Below are 24,606 nucleotides of genomic sequence, written 5' to 3'. Positions count from 1 at the left end.
TGAAGCAACTAGGGATGCCGCGAACTTTTTTCGAATCGAAGTTTCGATGATCGAATCAAGCGGTTCGAAAGGTTCGAAAGATTTCGATTTTTCGAATTGTCTATATCGTGAAATTCGACAGAAGTCGAATTTTCGAACTTGTTAAGCTGAGAAGTTCGACGCTTTTCGAACCGTCGAACTTATTACGCCAAATAATTCGATCTTTTTCGAACTTTCGAACTTATTGCTCTGCAAAGTTCGATGCTTGTCGAACTTCCGAACTTGACTGACCAAAAAATTCGATGAATTTCGAACTTTCGAACTTATTTATCAAGAGAAATCGAAAAGTTTCGAACTTTCGAATCCTGAAAAGTCAGAAGTTCGACGAACTTCGAACTTTTAGGGATAAAGTTCGACGTTCGTCGAACTTCGAAAGACCGGCGGACGGTTTCATTTGAATTCAAGTAGTGAGGTACATTCGTAATTTGTTTTCTCGAACTTTTACACGCGGTGCTGCGTTCCTTACGAAAGACAATGCCGTTTGTTTTAATGTTCTGGCATGCTTAGTTTGAAAGAAATAAAATCCCGAAGGGGCGAGGAAGGACGACGGGTTTTTAACGATTATCGTTTGTGCCAGATTTGAAGCGCGCTGTAGCCGAAGCTATTTATGGTAGAGATGTTATACTTTTTTTAAGAATGAGTGCCGTCTTAAGATGTGATTATTGTTATTCAACGTGAGTTTCGAAGAAATGTCCAAACATGTATCTACATTCAATTATGCCCTGAACTTGATATTTATTTTCGTCTAAGTTGTTTGAGGTATCGCATTTAAATTAACACCACAGACAGTACATATCATTGCCATCTGCAGAATACAAAATAATGTATTTATTGTTTTTTAATGTTAAGGAATAAATTAACTCATGGGAGAAGATTTCTAATAGTGCTCAAGTTCAGCACGTCATTAAAAGAAAACTTTTTTTTTTTTTTTTTCACTTCACGTTCCTGGGACGTGTTTCTTTTAGCCTGTAGCATTTTGGTAAAAGAAACTTGTTTCGAAGTTCTGAACCTCTGAATATGCAAGAATACAACACTTCCGCCGAATTCTTTACAGTTTTTTTTTTTCTTCAGCTTTTTATCCCCGCAATTTTTTTCCTTTCTTTTTTTCCTTTTTTTTTTTTTTACTATTGGCACAGGTATTTAGGTCGAAAAGACATAGCTTTGAACTTCCAAACACTAAGCATGTGACGAGTAGTGACTTCTGAGAACGAGTTTCTAACAATGACCGTATACGCAATCTTTTATGCAGTGAAGAGCGACAGTAGCTATACATATGCATAAATAATTTCAGATTAAAATAAGCTCGACCACGCCCTCTTTCCCCGTATTGTTTTCTTTAACAGTCCGAAATATCTGGAAGGGGGGGGGGGGGGGGGTGGAGGGAACTGAAGCCCCCCACTACCCTCTTTCCCCCCGTTTTTCCTCTTCCGACGCCACTTGTATGGTATAACGCTCCTCGACCTCGAGTTGTGTCGGCTTTTTGCGAGGCGATTCCTCCGTCCCAGAAAATAAACCTCCAGGACTATTATAAACTTAACTTACTATATGCCAGCGTCACTCGGGCGGCGTTCGATCGGACTACTACCAGCGTGCAAGGGGTGGCGAGGTAGTTTGCCAGGTCGCTTCAAGGTTTTTCTGAGCCTCAACCTCCTGCTCGCCCCTGGCCGTTTCGAACTGGATGAGTCTCGTAAAACAGTGTGTTCGTGTGATCACTACTGCGTGATGCAGGTTAAAGACCCCCCCGGGCTGGCGGTCACAATTACTGATCTATGGTCACACGTCACTCTGCACTGGCAAATATTCCAGCACATCCGGGACACTCGTCGTCTCATTTAATTGCCTGACCAACTTCGCAGAGTCTAGACACCCTAACTTTTCTAAACTTGATTTTGTGAAGACCAATGACTCGTGAAAACGTTATTTGAAACTGAAACTGTGGAGGAACTTGAAAACCGGACTTCGAACTTTGAAAACTTGGACAAGAAAGAAATTCAAAATCTTCGAAATGTTTTTTTTTTTTTTTTTTGACTTTAGCGTAACAAGAATCGAAACCTTTGAACTTTTCGAGCTTTATGCAGAAAGAAATTCGAAATCTTCGAATTGTTCGAACTTCATGTCTATACAAATTCGAAGCGTTCGAAGTTTTCAAATTTTATTTCCAAAGAATTTCGAAATTTTCGAAAATTTCGAACCCGAAGTAAAAAAATATTCGAAATATTCGAATCAAAAATTTTAGAAACCGTGAAAGCTTCGAACTTTTCGAATTCGAAACTCCACTGTGATCGAAAGTTGCGAATTTTTCGAATTCGAACCTCGGTCGGTACGAAAATATCGAAATTTTTCGAAATCGAACCTCAGTTCGCTTCGCAAATATCGAAACCTTTCGAAATCGAACCTGGGGTGGTTCGCGACATCCCTAGAAGCAACAGACTATAGAGACATGCATCTGGCATCCTATACCACCCACGCGACAAAAGTGATCCCGGGTGGCAGCGAGTCATGCCACAGGAACCGGCATGTTGTGTTGCGGAAGGGCACAGTCCTGAAGGCTGGACGCAGGGATTCCGGCATAAAAGGTGAGCGGGCGAAGGGTTGCTGTTGTCGCGACATACCAACCCGTGACTGCTGAAAATTCCGCCGAATAACCATCTAAGAATGCCTTTGAAAGGCTATCGTGGTTGGAATTCAAAAATGCTATTGCTCAACCAGGGGCAATTCTAATACCATAAATTACCTCAATTTCGCATATTTTGTCAAGTGCGAGTTTTGGGAATATCTCGCGGGTACAAAATTTTGCTGTTTAGAGCGCTATGCTATGATTCATACTATGTGACGAAATATTCGCAGGATAAATTTTTCTCAACATTTGTCTAGTCGCAAAATTAAGTTGTTTGCAGTAATTGTGTTACTGGTGTAACGACTACACCTTGCTTCTTTGTCTATTGATTCCTACCACTCTCCTCCCTTATGCCTTGCCAGCCTAAGGGGATACTGAATAAATTAATGAGCCGTTCCTTCCCACTCTGAACTGCCCTTATCCATCCAGGAAAGTATATGTCAAAATGTTCTGAAATAAGGTACAGGCAACTTACTAGACCGTGCATCGAGGGTGGGATGCAATAAGACATGCCAATGAGAACCCTATTTCGGTGTCAAAGTAATGTCATTTATTTTAGCACAAATGTTTAAGCGGATGCGATAGTGCAATGCCGAGTAGCATACCGTATCCACAAAGGGTGGGGGGGGGGGGGGTTGCTAGGTTTTTGGAGTGAACTGTTTAAGCGGACGCAACGCTGCCCAGACAGGAAAGTCAGGGCCCTTGGGCCGCACACTCACTACTGCGCTGATGGGTGGCGGCCGTTGCCGTGGCTGCAGACGACGCGGGGTCAGGGTTGATGGGAGGTGCACCATCCGGTTGCACCCAGGACTCTGCTGCTGGCTTTTGTGCCGAAAGCTCGGACAGCACCACAATGCTGGGAAACACCTGTTCCACAGCGGGCCTACGAAGAAAGCCCTCGTAAGTCAGTGTACCACGCTCCTTTCCAGCAGTTATCAAACGGACGAAAAGCACAGAGTCAACGGGCAACGCATGCACGATTGTCGTCCGATATTGCTGCGCGCATGGCTCAGAGGGAATGCTTCTTCATATTTCTAAAAGATTCGTGTTTACTCTTACCCCGAGTGTAATAGGTAAGGAGGCCAGCATGACCTTGCAGACCCACTCTCGCACTATCTGGCAGTCATGCCAACACCTCGATGCTCGCTGCTGCCGCCTTCGATGCTCATTCTTTCTTTTGTTTATCGTGCAAGTTCGCCGATTCAACCTTTATTTTAGGCTTGACGCTCGTCAATCCTTTTCTATCCACGACAGTGTTTTGCAGGAGAGAGCTAGTGTGCATGCTCAGAACATGTTTCTCGGCCCAGTTAACTCTTTCTGTACCCTGGCCATAAGCCATCAATCACCCATGATCAATGGCTTCCATGCACCGCCAAAATTTCACCTTGCCATGCAGGAACACTTCGCGTCATCTCACAGATAGCCGAAAAAATACATTTTCAATTTTGATTTTGTTTTGCGCTTTCTCCCAAGCTGGTGAGCTATCAGGAATAAAACTCTGCTCGGCAGTGGCACGTGTCAAACACGGTGTCCTGCTGGCTTTGGTCACCTCTAAAAAGACAGCCTCAATCGCACCCTCTATAGTCAGCGACAGGTTAAGAAAAGTTTTCTGGTAGGGGAGGAGGAAGCAGACGAAATGCTGAAGAGAGGAGGAGGTTTCCCCCTCTCCTCTGAAGCATTCCGTCTGCTTCCTCCTCCCCTGCCTCCTTTCCCTCGAAAACTTTTCTTAATTTGTAACTGACTATACTCTGTTTCATACTTAGTGTGCAACGCTGTCAAAGCTACTGGCGCAAGCATGGGGCTTGATCTTGTTGATCATTTGCACACGTTCTTGTGCAAAAAAAAGCATAGATGAAGCCACATGCTCATGCCAGTAGCTTTGACAGCGTTGCACACTACTAAGTATAAAACAAAGCATAAAGTAGCTTGTCTTTTATTTATTTATCTTTTTTTTTTTAACGACAGCAGCAGTGAGGATTGTGGATGATGTTGGATCATTTGAAATGAGCTCCAGCAGCAATGTTTCACCCCCCAAGCGCAAAATATCGATGGGTGCTTGTCGGCGAGCTTCGTTCTAGCATTCAGGCTGTCCCAAGCCGGGGCACACATTTTATGTCTGCTGCAAGCCATAAAAACAGCAGCAGAGAAGCAGTGCTGTCTCAACCCACGGCCAAGTGCAAAAACAAAAAAGTGTTTGAAAGCAGCTAAAGCTCTCTTAACTTCCATAAGTGATAGCGGTCAATATGGGGCACACTTTGTACACAGGACTTTTTTAAAATCAAAGTATGATTTGGTATAGCCACAAATGTTTAAGCTTTTTGTTCTCATTTTTGCACAAATTCAAAGTTCAGCATTTAAATCTGGCTAACTATCTTCACACACTAGTCCAAACCTTTTTTTTTATTTAAAAGTAAACATTATACAGAAGTCTGTCTGGTTGGGGAAATAATTATTAAAATATGATAACCAACCAATCCCTACATCAGGGGCCCAACATTTCAAAACCTGTTTGGCTTCTTTTTCAAGGGTGACTATGGAGAAAAGGAGCTGCAACCTTCTTTTTCCTCTATGGCGGAAGCGAATGCGCACAACCCCTCTTCTTCCTCTTTGACCGTTTTTTGATGAGAGAGAGAGAAGTGTTGAAAAGAAAGGAAGCCTGGAACTATTGACACATGGTGGAGCCCGTTCACATACACGGATGGCAGTGTGCCAAGAGACCTGTTAATGTTTGTTGGCGTGGTCTGAATGTGCCAAGATTCAAGGAAGAGCCTCCGGCAAGGATTAGTTTCGATGTCCAGGATGCGCTTGTTTAGAAAGTCAATGCGGTGGTCATTTTTTTCACAGTGTTCAGCAAACGCGCTGCGCTCTTGATCGCAGTTGCACACATCAGCCTTGTGTTGACGAATCCGTTCATGATAGTTCTTTGCTTCGCCGATGTATGAGGACAGGCACTCCTGGACATAGAAACTAATCCTCGCCGGAGGCTCTTCTTTGAATCTTGGCACATTCAGATCACGCCAACAAACATTAATAGGTCTCTTGGCGCACTGCCATCCGCATATGTGAACAGGCTCAACCATGTGTCATCGAAAAACGGTCAAAGAGGAAGAACAAGGGAAAGTGGTCATACACCTCCACCATAAGGAAAAAAGAAGATGCAGCTCCTTTCCTTCCTAGTCGCCCCTGAAGAAGAAGCCAAACAGGTTTCAAAACGTTGGGCCCCTGATTTAGGAATTGGTTGGTCAACATATTTTCATAATAAACCTTTTTTTCTTCTAGAAAAAAGTTTATTGGCTTCGTTTTGCTGTATCATAATTAGCCACACGCTGACTAGTTGTTAAAATTAAAAAAAATGTTTTGTCCAATTCTCAAAAATTACTACCTTTCTTCATTGTATGGAAAGGGTTGAGCTATTTTCTTAAGTTTTCATTGAAAAAATGGGGCCCATTCCCAGCAGCCGACGCCATTCAACACGTGCGGCCACGGGCTTCGTTGGCTGCCATTTTCTAATTGAAAATTTCAAAATCGCTTACAACTTTTGAATTGGACAACGGCAAGCTCTGAAGCTTTGGCATTTTGTTTGGACCAATAGCGCCACACCTGGGCAGAGACCGAGCATTCGGAGACGCTTAGTTTGTTTTTCCAGTGAAAACGCTAGCGTAAATGTTTTCCCCAGACATCCGGTACTCTCAAGGCGATATGCGCGGGATTACAGAGTAATAATTTGTTCTTTATGGCTAGAGTTTGCCCAAACTGCTCCCCACCCTGCTTGGAAGGGGCCGAGGCTGTCGTGCTGCCTGCTCTCCCCACAGGTGGTGCCTTGCTGCCTCTTGTGCGCAACGAAGCTGTCCACGTCGGAAAAAGCGGCCCGGCATCCTCCGCAGATGTGCACGTCCCCCGACAGACCTGCATGGGACGTCCTTCTCAGAAATCCGCTCCCGACTCCGGCAGTTGGCGCCACTGGTCGTTAGCCGAAGGAGTTACTATGATTCTGCACGGACTTTCGCTTAACCATTACCCCTTGGGTTGCGCCACTTGAACGGCATGTTAGTAATTTCGGTTTCCTTTCGAAAACTCATCCAACGACTCCAGACCTTTTTTATGCTCGCCATCGTCGTCTTGAATGGCAGAACTTCCAGCATGTGGAAAAGCATAGTTTTGCTCTTGCCACACCACTGGAAGGAGTTTACGTTTAATTGCAACTGTCATTCATATTTGTTTTGCCTCTTCTAATATATTTTACTTCTTCCAAACTGAAATGCCTTGATTTTTTTTTTTTTTTTTGTCTTGCTTATTGGATATACGAAACCTGTAACTGGGACAAGGTAAAAAACACAACAAAAAAACAGCCCAAATGTAAATTTTTGTTCCAATGCATATGTATAAGCACCGTCTAAAACAGGGTCACAACTAGGACTCCTGGTCTTTCTACAAACTTTAAAGGCCGACAACCAGACCCAAGCTTCTGCAAGGCAGAAAATCCTCTTCACCATGGGGGAGGAGGAAACAGGCAATGGTGGACAGGGTAGAAGGGGGAGAGGAGGAAGCGGGGGAAAAGTAGAAAGCAAATAGGTCGTCGATCTTTAAAAAGATTTTCGAGTATAAAAGGAGTGAATTTGGGCTTATTTGAAGGCCTCCAATGTCCAAGGCCTTGAGGGTAAAGAGAGCCTAATGGCATCAAAGTTGCTAAGTTCAGAGACACCCGAAGTTCGACTCATCTGCGAGTACTACACCAGGCTGTGCCACCTCAATAAAGCTTTTCCATCTATAATCTCAACATTTCCAATTATTACTGGCTTACAGATCCTCAATCAGCAGATTCAAACACTGGCTGTAACGGCGCAGTGCACACCGTGTCACTAGTTGTGTGCAGTGCAAGCGAAGGCAACGCCAGGCAAAGAGTGGAAGGGCGAGCACTAAGAAGGTGGAATAGGAGAGGAGGGTGAGGGGAGAAAGGGAGAGCACTAGGAACGTTAGGCAGGAGAGGAGGTTTCTCTCTTCTGCCCCAGCCTTTCTAGTGCTTGCCCTTTCTCCACTCGCCTGGCGTTGCCATCACCTATACTGCACGCAGTTAATTAATTTTTGGCTGTTCATTAGGGCATGACAATGCTCTTAAAGGGGCAATGAAACAATTTTTTTTACTTTGCACAAATACCGTTTAGACAGAATTCCCAACGTTATTGACCTACGAAGCACGTTTGTTTTTTACCACACGCAATAGAAGTCGCAGAAAAATTAAAGAAAAACAAGCAGCGTTCAAACCCTCAACTCTCACCCAGATCAGGCAGCCACGTGATCTGGAGCCGATTATATGCAGCCAATGTTGATCATAGCCACGCGCTGGGGTTGCCAAAGCAGAGGACACGCGCCAAGTTCCCGACATTATCATTTGGCTGTTGACGTCATTGCAGCCAATGGACATGGGTCACTACCCCAATGCTTGTTGAGCTATTGATTATCACGAGCCCAAATCAAGTACTCACGCAATGCTCTGGTCCAATCTATGAGCCTCATTCAAATATCGTCACTGAGGAGGGTACTACAATCACCCAGCTACGTCGTCCAGTTAAACGAAGAGACTGAAAGAATACACTCGTTTTTGTCCTTGAAATTACACAAAAAGGAGTTCCTTTGTCAGTGGAGTTGAGTGCGTGTATACTTGGGTCCCACTAGTGCCAGTAAGCTCATGTAAAGTGAAAAACATTCCAAGCGAATATCGTCGCACGGCCTCTTTAAAGGTGCCTTGAGGAGGTTTCTGAGATCGCCTAAATTTGGGGACAGCTCACTCTGCGGGCTCTAAGCATCCTAGAAATCCATATATCATAACAATGCATAACCGATTTCCCTATTAAAAAACAATCAAGGATTGCGCACCAAAATCATCTCCGACGACGGGAAGAGCATTGTTCCGGCAGCCAGGATGACACGTGACCAATGAAAACGCAACATTTCGTTGAGATTGCAAATGCTGTTATTACAAAATGTGTATGCTTTTGTAGATGATAAAAGCAAATAAGAGTACCGTAAAGTTCCGAAAGAACGCCCACCCAAAATTAAGAGATAAATGGTGAAAAACATGGGGTGGGCGAAGTTTCGGGCCAAGGGCCAAAAGCTACAAAAAAAATGGCTGCATTTGACAGATCAGCGGTGCATACGCATTTATTGCTCACTCGTCATCGCTAAATCCATCGAACGACTCATCGCTGTCGCTGTCAAAGACGAGTTGCACTACTTCGTCCACTATGCTCTCCCGAGCTTCGGGCCCCATCGCTGGTTCGTCGCTTACAGAGGCCAGGCGGTGGTTCAACTCCCCGTCTTCTGAGCCGTCGAGGCGTGTTGAGATGCCGCAGCGCTTGAACGACGTCAGGACGGCCTCCTCCGATAGAGATGCCCAAGCCTCGGACACGAAGCTGACGACATCCTGACGCGACGGCTTCTTGAGGTTCCCTTTGGCGGTGACAGCCCCTTCCCGCAAGAAGGAGGACCAACGATTCCTGAGAGCATCTTTGAAGGGCTTCATCCAGCACACGTCTGCTGGCTGGAGAATAGACGTGCACCCGCCAGGAATGAAGACAACGTCGGTTTCCTTCCCGTCGAGGGCCTCCCGCGCTGCCTCTGTCTTGTGAATGGGCGCCTGGTCCAAGACGAGCAGCCGCCTCACGTCGTCTTTGTTGGCACCCCACACCCTCCGCACCCATTCGAGGAAGACCGGCGTAGTCATCCATCCGTTCCTTGAACAGGTCACTCTCACATTTTCTGAAAGGAGCCGAGATTCGGTTTCATTCCAAACTCCGGCAAAGCCAACCACCAACAACCGGAGCAGCCGCAAACACGAAAGCATCGCCGCATCGCTGCGTAGTATTGACGGTATTGATGAAAAAACAAAACTTGTGACGAACCCATGCAGCGCCCTCTACTAGAAATGCACAAATACATGTGGAAGGCGCTTTTTATATCGTTCACAAAACAACGCTGTCCTAAAACTTTTTTTTTTTTTTTATGCGAAAGGCGTGAGTGCATGTTTTCAACTTATTTTTATGCTGAAATTTGTTTGGGCAAACCAGAAGTAACATTGGCCGCACGCGGAAATTGAGACAATACCTGGGATTTGAAGTGCGAACAGTGCCCTTGGCGGGATCCGGCCCGTCGGTTCCTTGAGCACGATGAGAGCCGGGAGTTTGATGCCCGCAGCTGTTGCACAGAGTGCAACCGTCAGTCCACGACGCGCACAGCCTGTGTTCACGATGCGGATGCTTGATTCGCCGGCAACGTTGTTTGTCCGCTTGGCTGGGCAGTCCATGCGTACCATGGTTTGGTCCATGTTGGCTATACTAAAGTTGGAGTAACTGTGCTCCAGGCGCAGGCTTCCCACAGCCCTCCGGAAGACGGAGATTGCGTCAGCGTAGTCAGCCGGCAGCTTCTGACTCTCGTTCGTCCCCACTCGCATCGACACATTGAAGCGGGCTTTCCAGCGGGCCAGGTAGTGGTTCGAAGCTTCGAAGTTGCCCAGGTTCATCTGAACCGCCAACTTGCGTGCGTGCTCTTGAAGGACGCGGTTGCTCACCGCTCGCCCCGCCGCCCGCTCGGTATCCAAGAAGTCCATGAGTGCTTCATCGAGCTCTTCGCTGAAGACCGGCCGTCCGTTGTTGATGGCTCTCTTGAATTTGTTTTTGCCGTGGCACTGCTGCAGAAGGGACTGGTAGTTGGCGCTCCATTCGCGAACACGTTTCCTGTCCAGCTCAAAATGTCTTGCAGTTTTGCTTACGTTGTCTCCATTCTTCTTGTGCCACTGGACAACTTCCACCTTTCTCTGGATGGTGTAGCTATTCCTCATGGTCGATGCTGGAAGCGAGGGCAGGTGAACAGCTGCGGGGCACGCAGAGGAATGACTGTCTACTAGTGTGGAGTTTGTTTGCTTGAGCTGTTTCTTCTTTTCCTTTGTACCCGGACGTCTTGAATGATTCACTTCTAGTTCGCCCTTATCTTATCAATCTAACCGGAAAAGATCTTCTCTTTTGTTAGAAATCGGGTCACTGGCGGTGTTTGCGGACGAGTCATCGGTTTTTCCAGAGGTATGTTCGCGGCGGGGGCTTCCCGGGCTTTCGAATGCGTCGAAGCTACTGCGATTTTTAGGGGGTGGGCGATGTTTGGGAACTTTATTAAAATATATATTTCGTCCAAAAAGGTGGGTGGGCGAGGTTTCGGGCGGGGGCGTTCTCTCGGAACTTTATGGTAGTCAAAAAATGCTAATATTACACAAAGAGAAATACTGCAATAATCGTCTCAAAAACGGCGCACAATGTTGTTTTTTGTCTTCTGTAGGAGTGGTGTCCGATCGTCAACTCCCGAGCGCACGCTTGCTGGGTTAAATCATAGTCCGGGTTATGGTGGGCTAGAAGGAAGCTCCGATAATCACGCTTGCGAAAGCGACTTAGGGATTCAGCATGCAGAGCCGTGGTGGGTTATAGCAGGGCAGAGAGTCATTGGTAAGTGGATAGCAGCGCCACCCTGCACTGCAAGAAATAGAAGGTAAAAGAAGCACATTGAGGAGCTTCAGAAGCCCACAATAGCTTCACTGCAGTTTGTCTTCATTGCATCGAACTCAAAGTGCCGTGCCCAATTTCGTTATGGCTAAGAATTCATTGAGCGGCACTTCACGATTGTGAGTTAGAGTGAAGACATTTTCTTCTTTAGTGTTCACAGCACGGTGGAGTGCCGTTGCGGCGCTGCTGTGGGCATATCGATGCTAATGCTTGTGGGAGCCACTGGTTTCCCTCCCCCAACAGACGTAAGCTGCGGACATTCCGGGCGAAGCCGTCCGACTTCGAGACTGGTCGCTCCGTATTTTGTCGGGGAGAGTATGTCAACATGCTGGCCTACTCTTTCGCACTCCTTTGCGCGTCTCCCATTTTCGGAGACGAGGGAGATCGCACGGGAGAGTCGGGCCTGCCCTCCGAGTGGATGGCGGTTTGGTCGGGGAGTCCTGCATTGGACTCCGGGCGACAGGTCGAGTCGTGGCGTACGAGCTCGTCCGACCGGCGATGATTCAACGCTAGCGTTTTCCCTTACTCTGACAGTCGGTGTCCTCTCTCCCTAGTGGATGTCCGTCTGCCAAGAGCCCTGGCCCCGAACTCCTGTGACGAGGGGTAGCGGCGTGAGCTCAGACCACCGGCGATGACTTCGCTCACAATTACCCCATTGGCTCTCAGGTCGGCGGGCGCTGCGGGCACACGGTGTCCACGGCTCGCTTGACCGCAGTGTCCTGTTGGGGACCCCTGGTACTCAATAAACGCTGCTGGATATTGGGATCATTGCTGTTGGCATGGCGTTCGACGAACCCAGTGCGGCATCTGGAAGCCATCGGCTGCGCGGTGGGACGGGCATCGGATTCCCCTTTGAGCGCCAATCCCCGGACGTAAAGGTATGCATACTTCCTGTTCCCCACACGCTGCATGCTGAACATCCTTGCCATATTCTCCCTCTGGACGAAGCGAGCAATTGTCACACCTACTGTATGGGCAACGAGCCGAGCGCATTTGAGATATCGCTCGGTCGGAGGCTCCTTCGCTTGCTATTGGCCAACAGCGGTTCTAGCTTGGAACATGCTCCTTTCATCACTGGAGATGACCTCAGTCTGTTGCAATCTTTGATTGCTTTTTTAACAGGGAAATAGGCGACGTATTGTCATAATTTAGGGATTTCTAGGATGCTTAGAGCCAGCAGTTTTCGCCCTATTTAGGCGATCTCAGAAACATTCTCCGAACATCTTTAAGTGGTTGAAAAAGTAAACCTCCAAATTAATCATTTTGGAGGTATCCATTCTGATGTGCTAGCTAAATGCGAGGCTGCACACTCTGTGGTAGGCAGCTAACATGGCAAAAAAGAAATCTGAATTGTTGCCGACTTAGTCAGGAGGTTCACAAGTGTTATGATTATAATGCAATTAAATGCAAAGGTGCAAGCGAGCTGGACAAGAATGACGAAAATAATCCCTCTTGTTCCCCTTCTCCAGGGATTATTTTCGTCGTTCACAAGTGTGTCGGAACGTTGTCCTCAGAATAAACGATTTTTTAACGGCAAGATACGTCTCCGTGATCTGAGACACAGTACACCAACTGAACGGCCTGTTTTTTTTCCTTCTCTTTTAGCGCAAGCTGAAACGGGAGGCAAGCACGAGCATAGTTTCAGGTAAAGTATAGAATATAGAGAGCTTCTGAACCCTATCACCTCTTTTCTCGATCATCATGATGGGCGCTGACGATTGTTGTTCGGGGATGGCTGGCACCGCTGACAACTTTTCCTTCGAGGTAGCGGACACTGTCTTGTCCCGTGACGTTGACACGCGATTGCCCCTGTGCCACTGTCACCAGGCGCGCGCTGTATCGACACAAAGATGCCCAAGACAGATATCACTCCAGCAACCAGCGGGTCACATCACCTTGCGTCACAACTACCTTGGTCACAGTAAACACTTTCGGACTTCAAGCCCATTAATCACACACGCGGACGTGATATTGGCCAGAGAGGACCACACCGACCACACGACTTCGGTTGAGGAGTCACACGCATTAAATTCATTCACAACAGCAATCGGACTGCTGTGCATTCCAGACACGACTACAGTGGACATGACACGGTGGCAAAAGGCACTACGAATCTTCTTGAGACGACTTCCCACAACGACAACGATGACCCGACGCAGAGTCCGGCGACGCCACCGACAGAGCGACGTGTGGACGGAAGCGGAAAGCGATGCGGTGACGCGCGACGCTGGCGACGCCTGTGAGAGCGTTTTGGGACTTTGCGCCGTCTTCCGCCTTTCTTGAAAGCCGTCAACCGTCAACTCTGGCGTGAATCCCGTGTTGTTCCCCACAGCAGCAGCGGCAGCAACAGCAGCCAGCAGTGCCAGCAGTCCGCAGAATCACGACGTCCTCAACACAGTGGTCCCGACGTTTTCCTTCGGGAAGATCTTCGTGCCAACGTATGGAACGTGGTTTGATGCGGTTGTGGGGATCTCCGATCAAGTCGAGGCTGTAAGTAAGTCGGCACCCACTCGCAGGGAACAGCTGTCATACTTTGCCGTCGCTCGATGTGCTGCCTGATGGTTCAGACGTGTGCGTCACACGTGAAAACTTGTGAATCATCGCGAAGATACAAGTCCCCTTTCTTTCTGACGCACAACGTCGAGTGTGTTGAGCATGCTGTGACACTGACCTCCCCTTCACAGGATCGCTTCGTCAACACCTAAATCGTCAATGCCAATTTTTTTTTTTTTTTTTTTTTTATTTTTCGTCACCTTTGCAGTTAAGTTGTTGATTCGCACTTCGAACATTTGTGGGAACGTTGTCCGATTTATTTCGGAGCCCGACTTACGTGATCACTTACAACCCTGTCACGTATCTCAACATGCAGTCACCTTTACATTGCTGTCGATTTTGTGGACGAAATGCCAGGCGCCTCAGAGTTACAAACCCATCAAGATGTCGAAATCTCAACTTCGCAACGTAGCACATTCCCGACACTTGAACGAATCGGACGCGTGTTGCACGGTTATCTGCTTTTGATCAGGCGTTTGCGTTCTGGCAGGTGTGAGTTGCAGACAACAAGTGTGCATGGATGGCACAGCTTGAATAAAGACTGCTCATCTTCAATGAATCTGAGCGGTCTTTTACACCAACACTATCACATTACTTTCTTTTTTTTTTTATTCCTTTTCTTTTTAGCGCAGTTTATTGTTGTCCGAAAGGTGGCAGGCGTAGGTTCTCTGTGTAGGTCGCTGATCTCTGTGACACATTCTCGCACTGCAGCTAGGAGCATATGGCCTTGGAGGGATTCTGAGTTCGATCCCTGCCCATTTCACCCTGAATGAGCATCGTACTGGCGAGCGTTCGCGTAATCACTACCACTCGATGCACATAAACAACCCAAGCTGGCGGTCGTACGGCACTGGCTCGATTTCTCATCTATAGCGCAAACCAGTGTCGCCGATCTCAAAGGCAGACCGACGTCACACTGCCTAGACGCTTGACGTCCAGTTTTTTTCTCGCGGGATTACAATCCTAGTGCCCAGCCAATAGCACCCAGAAGACCTGCGCCTTCCCCCCATATACGTCGTCATTAGTGGATCCATGCAGTGCCACCTGGCTTACCTCCGTGTCGCCACCAGCACATCTTGCGGCATCTCGCAACGAGCGCAGGGCCGTAGTCAAACACAAGTTGAAAATGTGCCTCAAGCTCCTCCCACACCCTAATTACTGCAAGTCAATGTTCCTCCGCAAGGTGCAAATAGTTTGCCGCCAAGGCACACATCTCGCCGACATTTGTGGGGCTCGATCCATAATGCTCACTCGCAAGAAGGACAAGACGGGCTGAACGCAGAAAAAAATGTACTTTTCTCTAAACAGGCCGACTAGTCAAGGGCTCCCCCATCGTGTCCACTAGACTGCCGTCTTTCTCTTCCACGTGCCACCACGTCACATATCTCGTCAGAACTACTGCCTTTCTCTATGGTTTGCGGAGCATTTCGATGCCGTGGCCGGTATGTGGTGCAGTTTGTTTGACAAATCCTTAACTTGTATCCGACTGCAGCCTGCGGCGATGCCAGACGGTGTACTCGTTGAGCTTTAACATGTTGAGTGGGTTGGAGATCCAGTAACAATGATGTCATGTGCAGGACCTGTCTTCTAGTTAGCATTGGCCCAGCCCCTTGACTGAAGAGAGTCAAGGAGCTGCTACATGATCAGGGTGTTGTCCCTGAGGGATGGCTGGATGTAGCTATACTGATAGAAAAAATCCTAAGGGTGCAGGCGAGCTGGTGAATATTAACCATGTTGAATTAACCTGCAAGACGTCGTCCTGTCTATTTTCTTTCCCTTCCACGTTTTGATGTTTCTTCTCTACCCCAGTCTCAGGTTAATTCAACAGGGTAGCAGAACTATTTATGTTGGGTGACAACTTGCACCACCTATTCAATTTCAATCACGTGTACAGGGTTTTCTGGAAAAAAACTTGCACCAAGCTCAAAGAAAAGATATAATGCACTACACCAAGAGTTTCTCAAACTGGGTTCCGCGAGCTGGTCTCATGAATTCTGCGAATACCCAAATTGCACCCCCCCCCCCCCCCCCCCCCCCCCTGCTGCGGGCTGCACAGCAGGATCCTGCGAAGCACCTTTATCTCACTTTGTACTGACATCACAATTGATATGGTGGGGATATATGAGAAGCAATACAAGCAAAATTGCCTCAATTGTACTACTTATGTCGCTTCTCGGTCGGCAAATATGGTGGGAGGGGGGGGTTCCACAGCAATTTTTGAGGCTTCCTGGGGTTTCGTGGGACAAAAAAAGTTTGAGAACCTTTGCACTACACGAATGAAGTTAAATTTGGCGATTTTACGTACCAAACCAACAATGGGCATCTGGCACGCCCCAGCAGGGGACTGAGGATTAATATTGAGTTCTAGAACAGCGTACTGCAAAGAAATAACGTTGTCGCCATATGCCAATTTGAAACACGGTTTGGGCTTGGCACATGTGCATTGACGACGACATTACTTTTCGCATACGCTATTCTAAGACTTGCTAATTTTGACCAGTATGTTTTGTTGTGCAACCAAGAGCTCGGGTGCACGGCGCCTTCTCCACAATAATCCTCTGTCAAATTGTGGGCACTTTGGCCGGGATTCAAACCCTCCTTCTTGAATCTATAAGCTGGCGCCTTTCCTCGGAGCCTGAAGTGGCTTAAACCAACTGTATGTTCTTGTTTGCATTTTGCAAAAGTGACATTATTTTTTTTTATTGAGTCTAATTGATAGGTAATTAAGACTAATTAGCTAACTTTCTAGGTAAGCATTTAAGGGCCAAGTTGTCAATTGGAAAGTACTATAGCACCTTGAGAAACATTATTTGAGACATTTCTCAAAACATCTTACCAGACAAAAGCTCACCCGTTTTTTACACAGACCCAGACAAAAACTCACCTCATTTTATTTTTTATTTTTTTTGCTACCCCGGACGAAATATGTGCTGAGATAAAGTTTGGATGCGATGGACATTGCACCATTTTTAGGAGAACTGGCATCCCATCCCATGCAAATTTGTTGCAGATAAGACATAACAGGCACAGAAGCAACGATTTGGGTCTAAAATTTAGGTCACTAAAACTGAGGGGAGCTGATAAGATCAGGCTTGCTTGACTCAAGGTATGCCGGAGCACCCTTGTGCCACGCCCCTGAAACTTCGTGAACCGAAGTTTTTGAACCCAAAGAGTGACCAAAGAAGTGAAGTCACCCTTTGTCGACCTCGCTTTTTCTTTGTGCTTATGTCATGCTAAACGCGCACATAAAGGTTAGGCACAATGTCTCTTCATTACTAATGCATGGATTTTCTTGGGGTTCAGGTCAATATTTAAAGCAAATGGCTGGGAAAATTAAATTCATTTCGTCATTGAGCGTCGTAAATGTATTTGAAATTAAGGATTATCTCAGGGTGTTGTAAAAAGAAAACTGAAGCAAAACTGTAAGATACAAACTATTGAGTTGCGAAGTTTTAAAAATATTATCAATGAATGGGAGTGTGGCCTTTTTGTATATATGACCAATTTAGAAAGCTGTGCGGGATTTCGGACAGGCTCGCGTTCCTTCCACCAAAGCTTGTACCCGAATGACTTACCTACATCAGGGAAAAGTCTACCGGTGACAGCGGCGACCTGCTGGACGACTTCGATTGCACGTATGTCAACGGCCCCTTCCGTTATGCCTCTGCTCCTTCTGCGGTGGCACTCAGTGCGAATTCTTCCCTTTGGCTGACTATTTGCCGATGACGACCGGAGTTTCCCCCGAAATGGTGGAATATGTACGATGCCACTCATCAAGATAAAGGCCGGACATACAGCTGCGAAGGATGGAACACCGGGTTCCAGAAGCTTTTTGGCCACGCCCATCTAAGCGTCTGGATGCTGATTGAATGCCCACAGGAAAATCCGGTGTTCGTTGCCACGACATTGGCACAAGCCCGCAGAGGTGAACCCCCAGAGAAGCGGGTGCGAAAGACCACTCTGCGCCTGCAGAATCATGTGAAAAATATTTTCGAGGGATTACAAGTACACCCAGATCTACCATGACTGCTGGACCTAGTGGGGGACTGCATTCGCTTCTAGCCAATCAATAAATAAACTTGTTTCTACTCTAAGCAACAAACCATGCACCTGTCAGATTTAATTTATCGTTGCATTTTAGTGTCGCACGCATGCACGTAAGTTGCCCGCACACGTGTTAAGACCAACATGAAATTTTTTCCTGGTGAGCTTTTGTCCGGGTCTGTGAAAAGATGAATGAGCTTTTGTCCGGGATTCAGTTTGTTTACCCCCTGCACCGCTTTATTCCTAACCTTGCTTGAGTGTCCGATTTCACACATAGAACTGCACTTATCGTTTGCCATGAGCAGAATCTTTGAGGGTGCGAAACAAATTTAGTGAAAGCTTTATTTGAGCATGCTCTTACCCGGAAAGTGCGCAGCTATGGTCGCCAGTGCCTTTTGTTTCATCTGCATTTTTGTTGTTTTTATAAGTTATACTTCATTTTTAGGTTCACTAAGGGGACTTGTGCCCTTGTGAATTCATACATCTGAATACCCTCATGAATTCATACATCTGAATATTCCTGCTTATCCACTCTCTCGACCATATGATATTGTATCTTGAACCATGTCTCACAGTAAAAATCATGGTTGCCAATTTGTCATTGCTGATTTCCAGACCTAACCTCACCAGTATATGTCTCACACATCAGTCTGGCTAATGATTGTTGGCATGTCACCTGGTGGTACTTAACTAAAGCACCAAGTTCTGAACATTACCAGCGGCTTGGTTTAGTCGCTTTACGGTGTGTAATCAAATTAGTGCACATAAGGGGGAGAGAGAGTTCCTCCTACATAACTATAGTCTTACAAAAAAGTAGGAAAGTATGTTTTTAGTTACATATTTTCCAAGGCCTAACTTGCATCTTAAATCTCCAAGGATGAAATTTGTGCAGCCCCTGGCCTAAATTGATGTTTCCATGCACCCGTGCAGTCGATGGTGAAATAACAAAAATAGTCGCCGCGAGATCATCAATAACTGAACCGCACTCCGGTTGGTCAAGAGAGCTAGCTTGTTAGTCTCTGAGACTGGGTCATCTATTCTTTAAGAGTTTACCTAAAAAAAAAAAAAAAAGGCTGGGCCCAGTCCCATGTTTAAAGAATACATGACGTCGCATCTCTGCAGGTATGTTATTGGTAGAGGTTGAGCGTAGTGGAGCAGAGGAAATTAGTCTAGCCAAAGTGACAGTAAGCTGGAGAGCTTATGACAAGCCATGCTCCGAGGAACTGAGGAAGAGCAGGAGAGAAAGGCGCGCGGGGACGTCAGAACACCGAGCTCTTACTGGACTGATTAGTGGGGAGATGTAAAGCTAGTCTCCTTTGCCTCTACTCACTCTTCGAATTCGTAACACCGGTGTTTGTGTCTATTCACTCTTTGAAACTGTTCGAACGCGGAACGTTGTACACTGGTGTTTGACAGTCCAGCGCATTAGAAGTGAGCATGTACAAAGGCATGTACAAGCCACTAATCCTTCCAACCTCAGCTTGGCGTCCTGATGTCCCCGTGCACTCTTGTCCCCTACTCTCCCTTAGTTTCTCGTCGCGTAGTCACTGAAAAGTTGAGAGCGGCAGGGAGGAGCTTCAGTTGTCTGACCTCCAATGCGAGCTTTCTACTTTCGATAACACTTCGGCTTCTCAAGCACCTTGAGCATGCATGCACGGCCAAAGCACGTCAAAAGGCATTTAGAGCATTCTGAAGGCCGGGCATTCGAGAGACACCCTGTCATTTTCACTTCTGTCGGCGACTGTAGTCGAGAACGTGTTTTCTCGCTGGTTAGTTTCCAACCGGTCGGAGCATCCTTGCGAAGGCAAAGCAGGCAGCTTGTTAAGACCGCAGTTTAATCGAGTTTGTCGTTGATACCTCCGAATTACATTGCGCAAAAGCAGACACGGCATTTCGCAGGCACACAAACAGGAAGACACTCAAGCAGTCTTAAGTTGCTAGTTGGCGCTGCGTGAGTGTCTCTTTTTGCATTCCCGCGCAACTGTGCATCTGCTTTTGTGCGCCGTAATTTGCAGGTACAAATTGCTCACGTGTGACGTTGACGAGGTGGCGGCATCTGTACAGAGGCCAGTGGGCGTCCCCGGCCTGACGCTCGAGAGATGTCCACCTGGCTGGAGCTGGCAGAGGAGGGTGCGGTGAGCCCCGCCCAGCTAGTGTCGTGGGGGGCGTCCACGGCCATCATATTCGGCGGGGTGGTGCCCTACGTCCCGCAATACCGGGAGATCCGGCGGACCAACAATGCCGAAGGCTTCTCGCCCTTCGTGTGCCTGGCGCTGCTCGTTGCCAACACTCTCCGGATCCTGTTCTGGTGAGGCCCTGTATTTACCGCGTCCTCATTTGTGGTCTCTTGGTTTCCGCCCTAGGACGTCACACTCGCGTCCTTCCATCGCCCGCCACGATTTTGGTGGTGACGTTGCGGCGGAGCTGAATGTGGCAGACATCCGTTCCACCGTAGGTCGCCCTCCTGCCCGACAGTTCTCGGAAACGCGTTCAGCCAGCAGCTGGGACAATGCGACGATGGCGACACTCTCGTTTGCTCTCCTTCGTTGCTGAAACTTTGCGACTAACCGCTGAAATCGTGGTTGGTCCTAAGACCTGCGTACGACGTCGTTAGTGGATCCACCTGCCCGAGCGGCAGACACAGGCGGCCTGGCGTCGCTGTGTTGTGAGGTCCTGCGAGGATTCACTTTCAGCAGTGGTAGAGGAGAAAAACTGCAGTCTCCGTCTTTCAGGCGGCATTGGCTAAACGCGCCAGTTGAAGGAAGACCTGTTCCGGTACCATGGCGAAGGTGACCGAAACGCCGTGCGGTGAAATTTAATGCCGGAGTGCCGGTGTAGTGTGAACTTCTCCTTTTAGCACCGGTGCTTGGCGCAAGAAATCAGGGAACTCTGCAGACATTACTTATTGTTTTTAAATACTAAAAAGACTCCTAGTACTAATTTAGATTGCAAAAGTTTCGTACAAATCGAATCAAATTGCAAACTCTCTTTGCAAATCATTCTAATGTCCGCGCAGCTCCAGAAGATGTGCTAATGTTCCCGCAAAAAATAAAGAATATAGCTTTGGATGTCCTCTGTTGTATGGTCCAGGAGCCGAGTGTACCTACAAGGCGTGTCCGAGAGTATTCGGGCATGAAAAAAATATGATATGAATAAATAGAAAAATGAATGGAGTACATTAAGGCTTCAGAAAGGTGTCTTTGGGTGGTGCATTTATCATACTCAAGTTTCGTGAGTGTGGGTTTAAGAAAAAAAAACTGAAGCCCAAAATTCTTGGTTTTTTTCCTATGCAAAGGGAAGAAAACGGTAAAGACCAACTGGTTGACACTGCTGCTCACTGATGCTACCACATTTGCTCGAATCTCCTGTATCTGCTTTAAAGGGGCCCTGCAATCATATTTAAGAGTCCACCTTTTTTGCGGTTTCCACGTCTCTTGGGGTTCAGGCAAACCAGCGGGCACGGAGAGAGTAACTTAATATCAGTGCGTCATATTTTAACCGGACGATGCGGAAACCTCCTCCACCAACGAGGGCGACCCGCGGTACCGAAAGCGCGCAAAATGTGACGTCTTTGGTCCTGGGCTTACTACTGGTTAGAGCCGCTAAAAGCTTCTTTTTAGTCGAAATACAAAATATAAGTGGCGCGAACCGTTTCAATTTTTTATAAAAGTAGTTTTTGTTCAGTATTTTAGATAAAAAAAGAAACGAATGCAGTTCATAAAGTACGGAAACAAGAAATGACTCGTCGACATACCCGCCACCAAGCGGTGGAAAAGGCGGCGCACACTAGAAAGGAGTAGTGGGATCAGGCGCCGACACGGGAAGGTCACGGATGTACGCGGCGGCGCTCGGTCATTTGGGCAGGAGGATCCGAGCGGCTCCGAGCGTTCCGAAGGCCTTCGACGAGAAGCTTTGTCTTGCGGTTTGGCCGTTTCGCGGTATGGCAGCGCAGAGTAGCTCCCATTCTGAACTGATCTTTACCCCGTGTTTGCTGTCGTTTGTGGCCAATGAAGTGTCATGCCGAATTAGTATTTAATCGCGCAACAAATGCAATGAGAGCTGCTGTGGCTGCCCGCTGCATACAGCCTATCCAGAACACGCTTCAATGGCGCCCTCTCGCGCCGTCGACTCGGAGTGCGGCAGCCGTGAGTGCTCGATAAGCTCACTACCCCTCATCTAGTTCACGGCCACTCTCAAGCAACCAAGGACGTCATGAGGGAGGTTATTTTTTGCTTGTTTTTGTAATTTTAATTTGCCTATAACTTTTAAAATAAAGGGAATTTTGAGAAAAGAAAAGTTTCACTAAGTTACTACGTTCAGTGCGCTCAGGTTCGGTGCAAATTAAAAATTAGTAAAAAAGTCATTGCAGGGCCCCTTTAAGGTGTTCGTCTCAAAGAAGCTTTCGCGTTTTTGCATTATGCTCTGTCATCTGCAAGTGGCAGCGTCAACCAGACAATTTTTTTACCATTTTCCATAGGAAAAAGCAAACATTTTTAGGCTCAGAGATTTTTTTTCTTTAAAATCTATGCTCGCAGAATTTGAGTACACCGATGTCTCGGTAATACAGACACCTCCGCTTCGAAACAAATTATGCATGCTGTGAGTTGTTTGTATATACGAGACAAAAATGTGCATAGTCACCCAATTCGTCCCTGAAAGCTTTGTCCATATAATGGGGTATTCGTATAAGGGGTCCGTATTGACGAGGCACGACTGTACGATAAATGCATGCCCTGTAGACGCCCTCAATAAAAGTTTTGTTGCACTTGGTTCCTCGGTTTATTTATAAAAGCTTTTTGCGACCGAATAGAGCTCGTAAACACAACGTAGTGTCGCTGTCATTAATCGGCGTGCACCAACCAGAGGCTGCTTCCGGTGCGTGCCCAGGTTCGGCCACCCGTTTGAGCTGCCCCTGCTGGCCCAGAGCCTAGTGATGACTGCCTGCATGCTGGCCATGCTGAGGCTGTGCGTGCACACCCGCAGCCAGAGCCTCGTCCTGCCGCAGCCCAGCCACACCTTCACAGGTGCTCCCCTCTCCCTCTTCCCTCTCCCTCTCTCATTGTTCTGTGCTGGCTCTCGATGGCAGTGGTTCTCAGATGCTTTAATCTTGAGGAACCTGTGTGCGTCCTGTCTGAAAGCCGAGGAACTCCTCCTGGTCTCGGCATTCATACGATAAAGTAGCGAAAAAGTCCATGGACCTTTTTAATTAATAATCTATAACTAGGGAATGTTATCTCATAGTTATGCATCAATGGATGGCCCATATCTGCCTAAAATATTGCATAATCTGGAAAAATACTTACGGTTGGGGAGCAGTCGAGAAAATTGGGAGCTGAGGGAGCTCATGCGAGCACTCTAGGGAACTCTCGAGGGTACCTGGGGAACCTTAATAAATTTGCGAGTGCACTCTGGGGAATTTTTTATGGTACTCTGGGGATCCTTGGGGAACTCCTGGGGGTAAGTGGGGGACTCTTGAGGCTACTCTGGGGAACCCCTGAGAATATTATGAGGAACTTTGTGGGAGACCCTTGAGGGTACACCGGGAAACCCTTGGAAACTCTTGAGGGTACTCTGGGGAAGCCTTGAGGGCACTTTGAGGAAGCCTTGAGGGTACACTGTGGAATTCTTGAGGGTACCCTGGGGAGCTCTTGAGGGTACTCTAGGAAACCCCATGGTTCCTTAGAATCCAGTTTGAGAACCCATGCTGTCTGGTCTCTTGAAACTCTGGCTGTGCATCTGCTTTTGACTGACGGTCACTATGCCATTAGCCAAGGCGCTGTGCAACCATAACAAAGATAGTTTAGTCAGGGTTGTGTAAAGAATGGTAATGCACGCACAGAACGCATGCAGGGGTGATATACCTAGCATTTCTAGCACTAGTAAAACAACTGTCGTAAAAATTTAGTTATCCTTCCTTAAGGCTTGTTCACACAGTTGCGTTCGAATGTGACTGCAACCAGTTCTGCCTCAATAAGACTGCTTGCATCGAGCTGTTGCTACGGCGATTCTTGCGACAAGCCAATGAGGAGGCAGCATGCAGCATGTCGCAACGCAGTCGACGCAAGTGTGTGAACGAGCCTTTCGGGTAGCCCTGTGGAAAACAACGATATCTTTTGTGGCTTTTGGGTTATGTCAGTCTAGCCACTTCTACTATATTTAATTCTGTAACTATACTGTAAACTACTTAATTTTCGCAAGCCCATGATAGTGAGTACATAGCATATATCACCCTAAATTGCAGAATTTTGTGCCTGCGAAATATCTCCAAAACCACACTGTAGAAAATTTGTGAAATATTGAGCCCGCAAAAATGAAGTCATTTACAGTATTCATTCTTGCTCCCTGTCGCGCCAATGTTTTGACTCGGGAGCGCCGTCGAGTCATTTGTGCATCTAGGGTTAAAGAGGCAATGCAGCAATATTCAGTTAGAAAGTTTCACTTTACACGAGCTTACTGGCACTATTGGGACCCAAGTATACTCGCATGCCATGCCACTGACCAAGAAACTTCGTTGCATTCTAATTTCAAGGATAAGGCGAGCATTTTCTTTCAATTTCTCCTTCGCAAAACTTGACGACATAGCTCGGTGGTTGCGGTCTTGGCCTATCCCCCGAGCATTGCGACATCTGAATGCGGCTTGTGGATTAGACCCGAGCATTGCGCAAGCACTCGACTTGGGCTCGCGACAATTAATAGCTCGACGAGCATTCGGAGTGTGGCTCGTGTCCAATCTCTGCAACGACGACAATTGCCTAGCACTAACAATGTCTGGAACTCGTTGTGCGTTCTGTGCGTTGCCAACCCCAGCAC

The 24,606-nt window shown here is 47.3% G+C and overlaps 2 protein-coding genes across 4 annotated transcripts in view; one reads left to right on the top strand and one right to left on the bottom strand.

Moving 5' to 3' along the window:
- Positions 1-13,523, bottom strand: part of LOC8030411 (zinc finger protein 64) — a 45,045-nt gene extending 31,522 nt beyond the window's left edge. Inside the window, exons 1-3 of the mRNA XM_040215658.3 lie at positions 12,884-13,523; positions 6,421-6,562; positions 3,376-3,539 (exon numbers count right to left, since the gene is read on the bottom strand). Coding sequence (XP_040071592.2) covers positions 3,376-3,539; positions 6,421-6,562; positions 12,884-12,902 — 325 coding nt within the window. The 5' untranslated portion in view covers positions 12,903-13,523. The remainder of the gene's footprint in view (positions 1-3,375; positions 3,540-6,420; positions 6,563-12,883) is intronic.
- The window catches only part of LOC8030412 (solute carrier family 66 member 2), a 28,870-nt gene continuing 17,735 nt past the window's right edge, over positions 13,472-24,606 (top strand). For 2 of the 3 annotated variants that reach the window (XM_040215656.3, XM_042292005.1), the window contains exons 1-3: positions 13,493-13,689; positions 19,861-20,104; positions 22,684-22,820. In XM_040215656.3, the coding sequence (XP_040071590.2) occupies positions 19,896-20,104; positions 22,684-22,820 (346 nt within the window). In that variant the 5' untranslated portion in view covers positions 13,493-13,689; positions 19,861-19,895. Of the gene's footprint in view, positions 13,690-19,860; positions 20,105-22,683; positions 22,821-24,606 lie in introns of all 3 variants that reach the window. The other variant, XM_042292004.1, reaches the window with a different exon arrangement.

The sequence above is a fragment of the Ixodes scapularis genome, unplaced genomic scaffold, assembly GCF_016920785.2.
Source record: "Ixodes scapularis isolate PalLabHiFi unplaced genomic scaffold, ASM1692078v2 PGA_scaffold2__306_contigs__length_199485367, whole genome shotgun sequence".
NCBI lineage: Eukaryota > Metazoa > Arthropoda > Arachnida > Ixodida > Ixodidae > Ixodes > Ixodes scapularis.
This window is presented reverse-complemented; position numbering and strand designations above follow the sequence as displayed.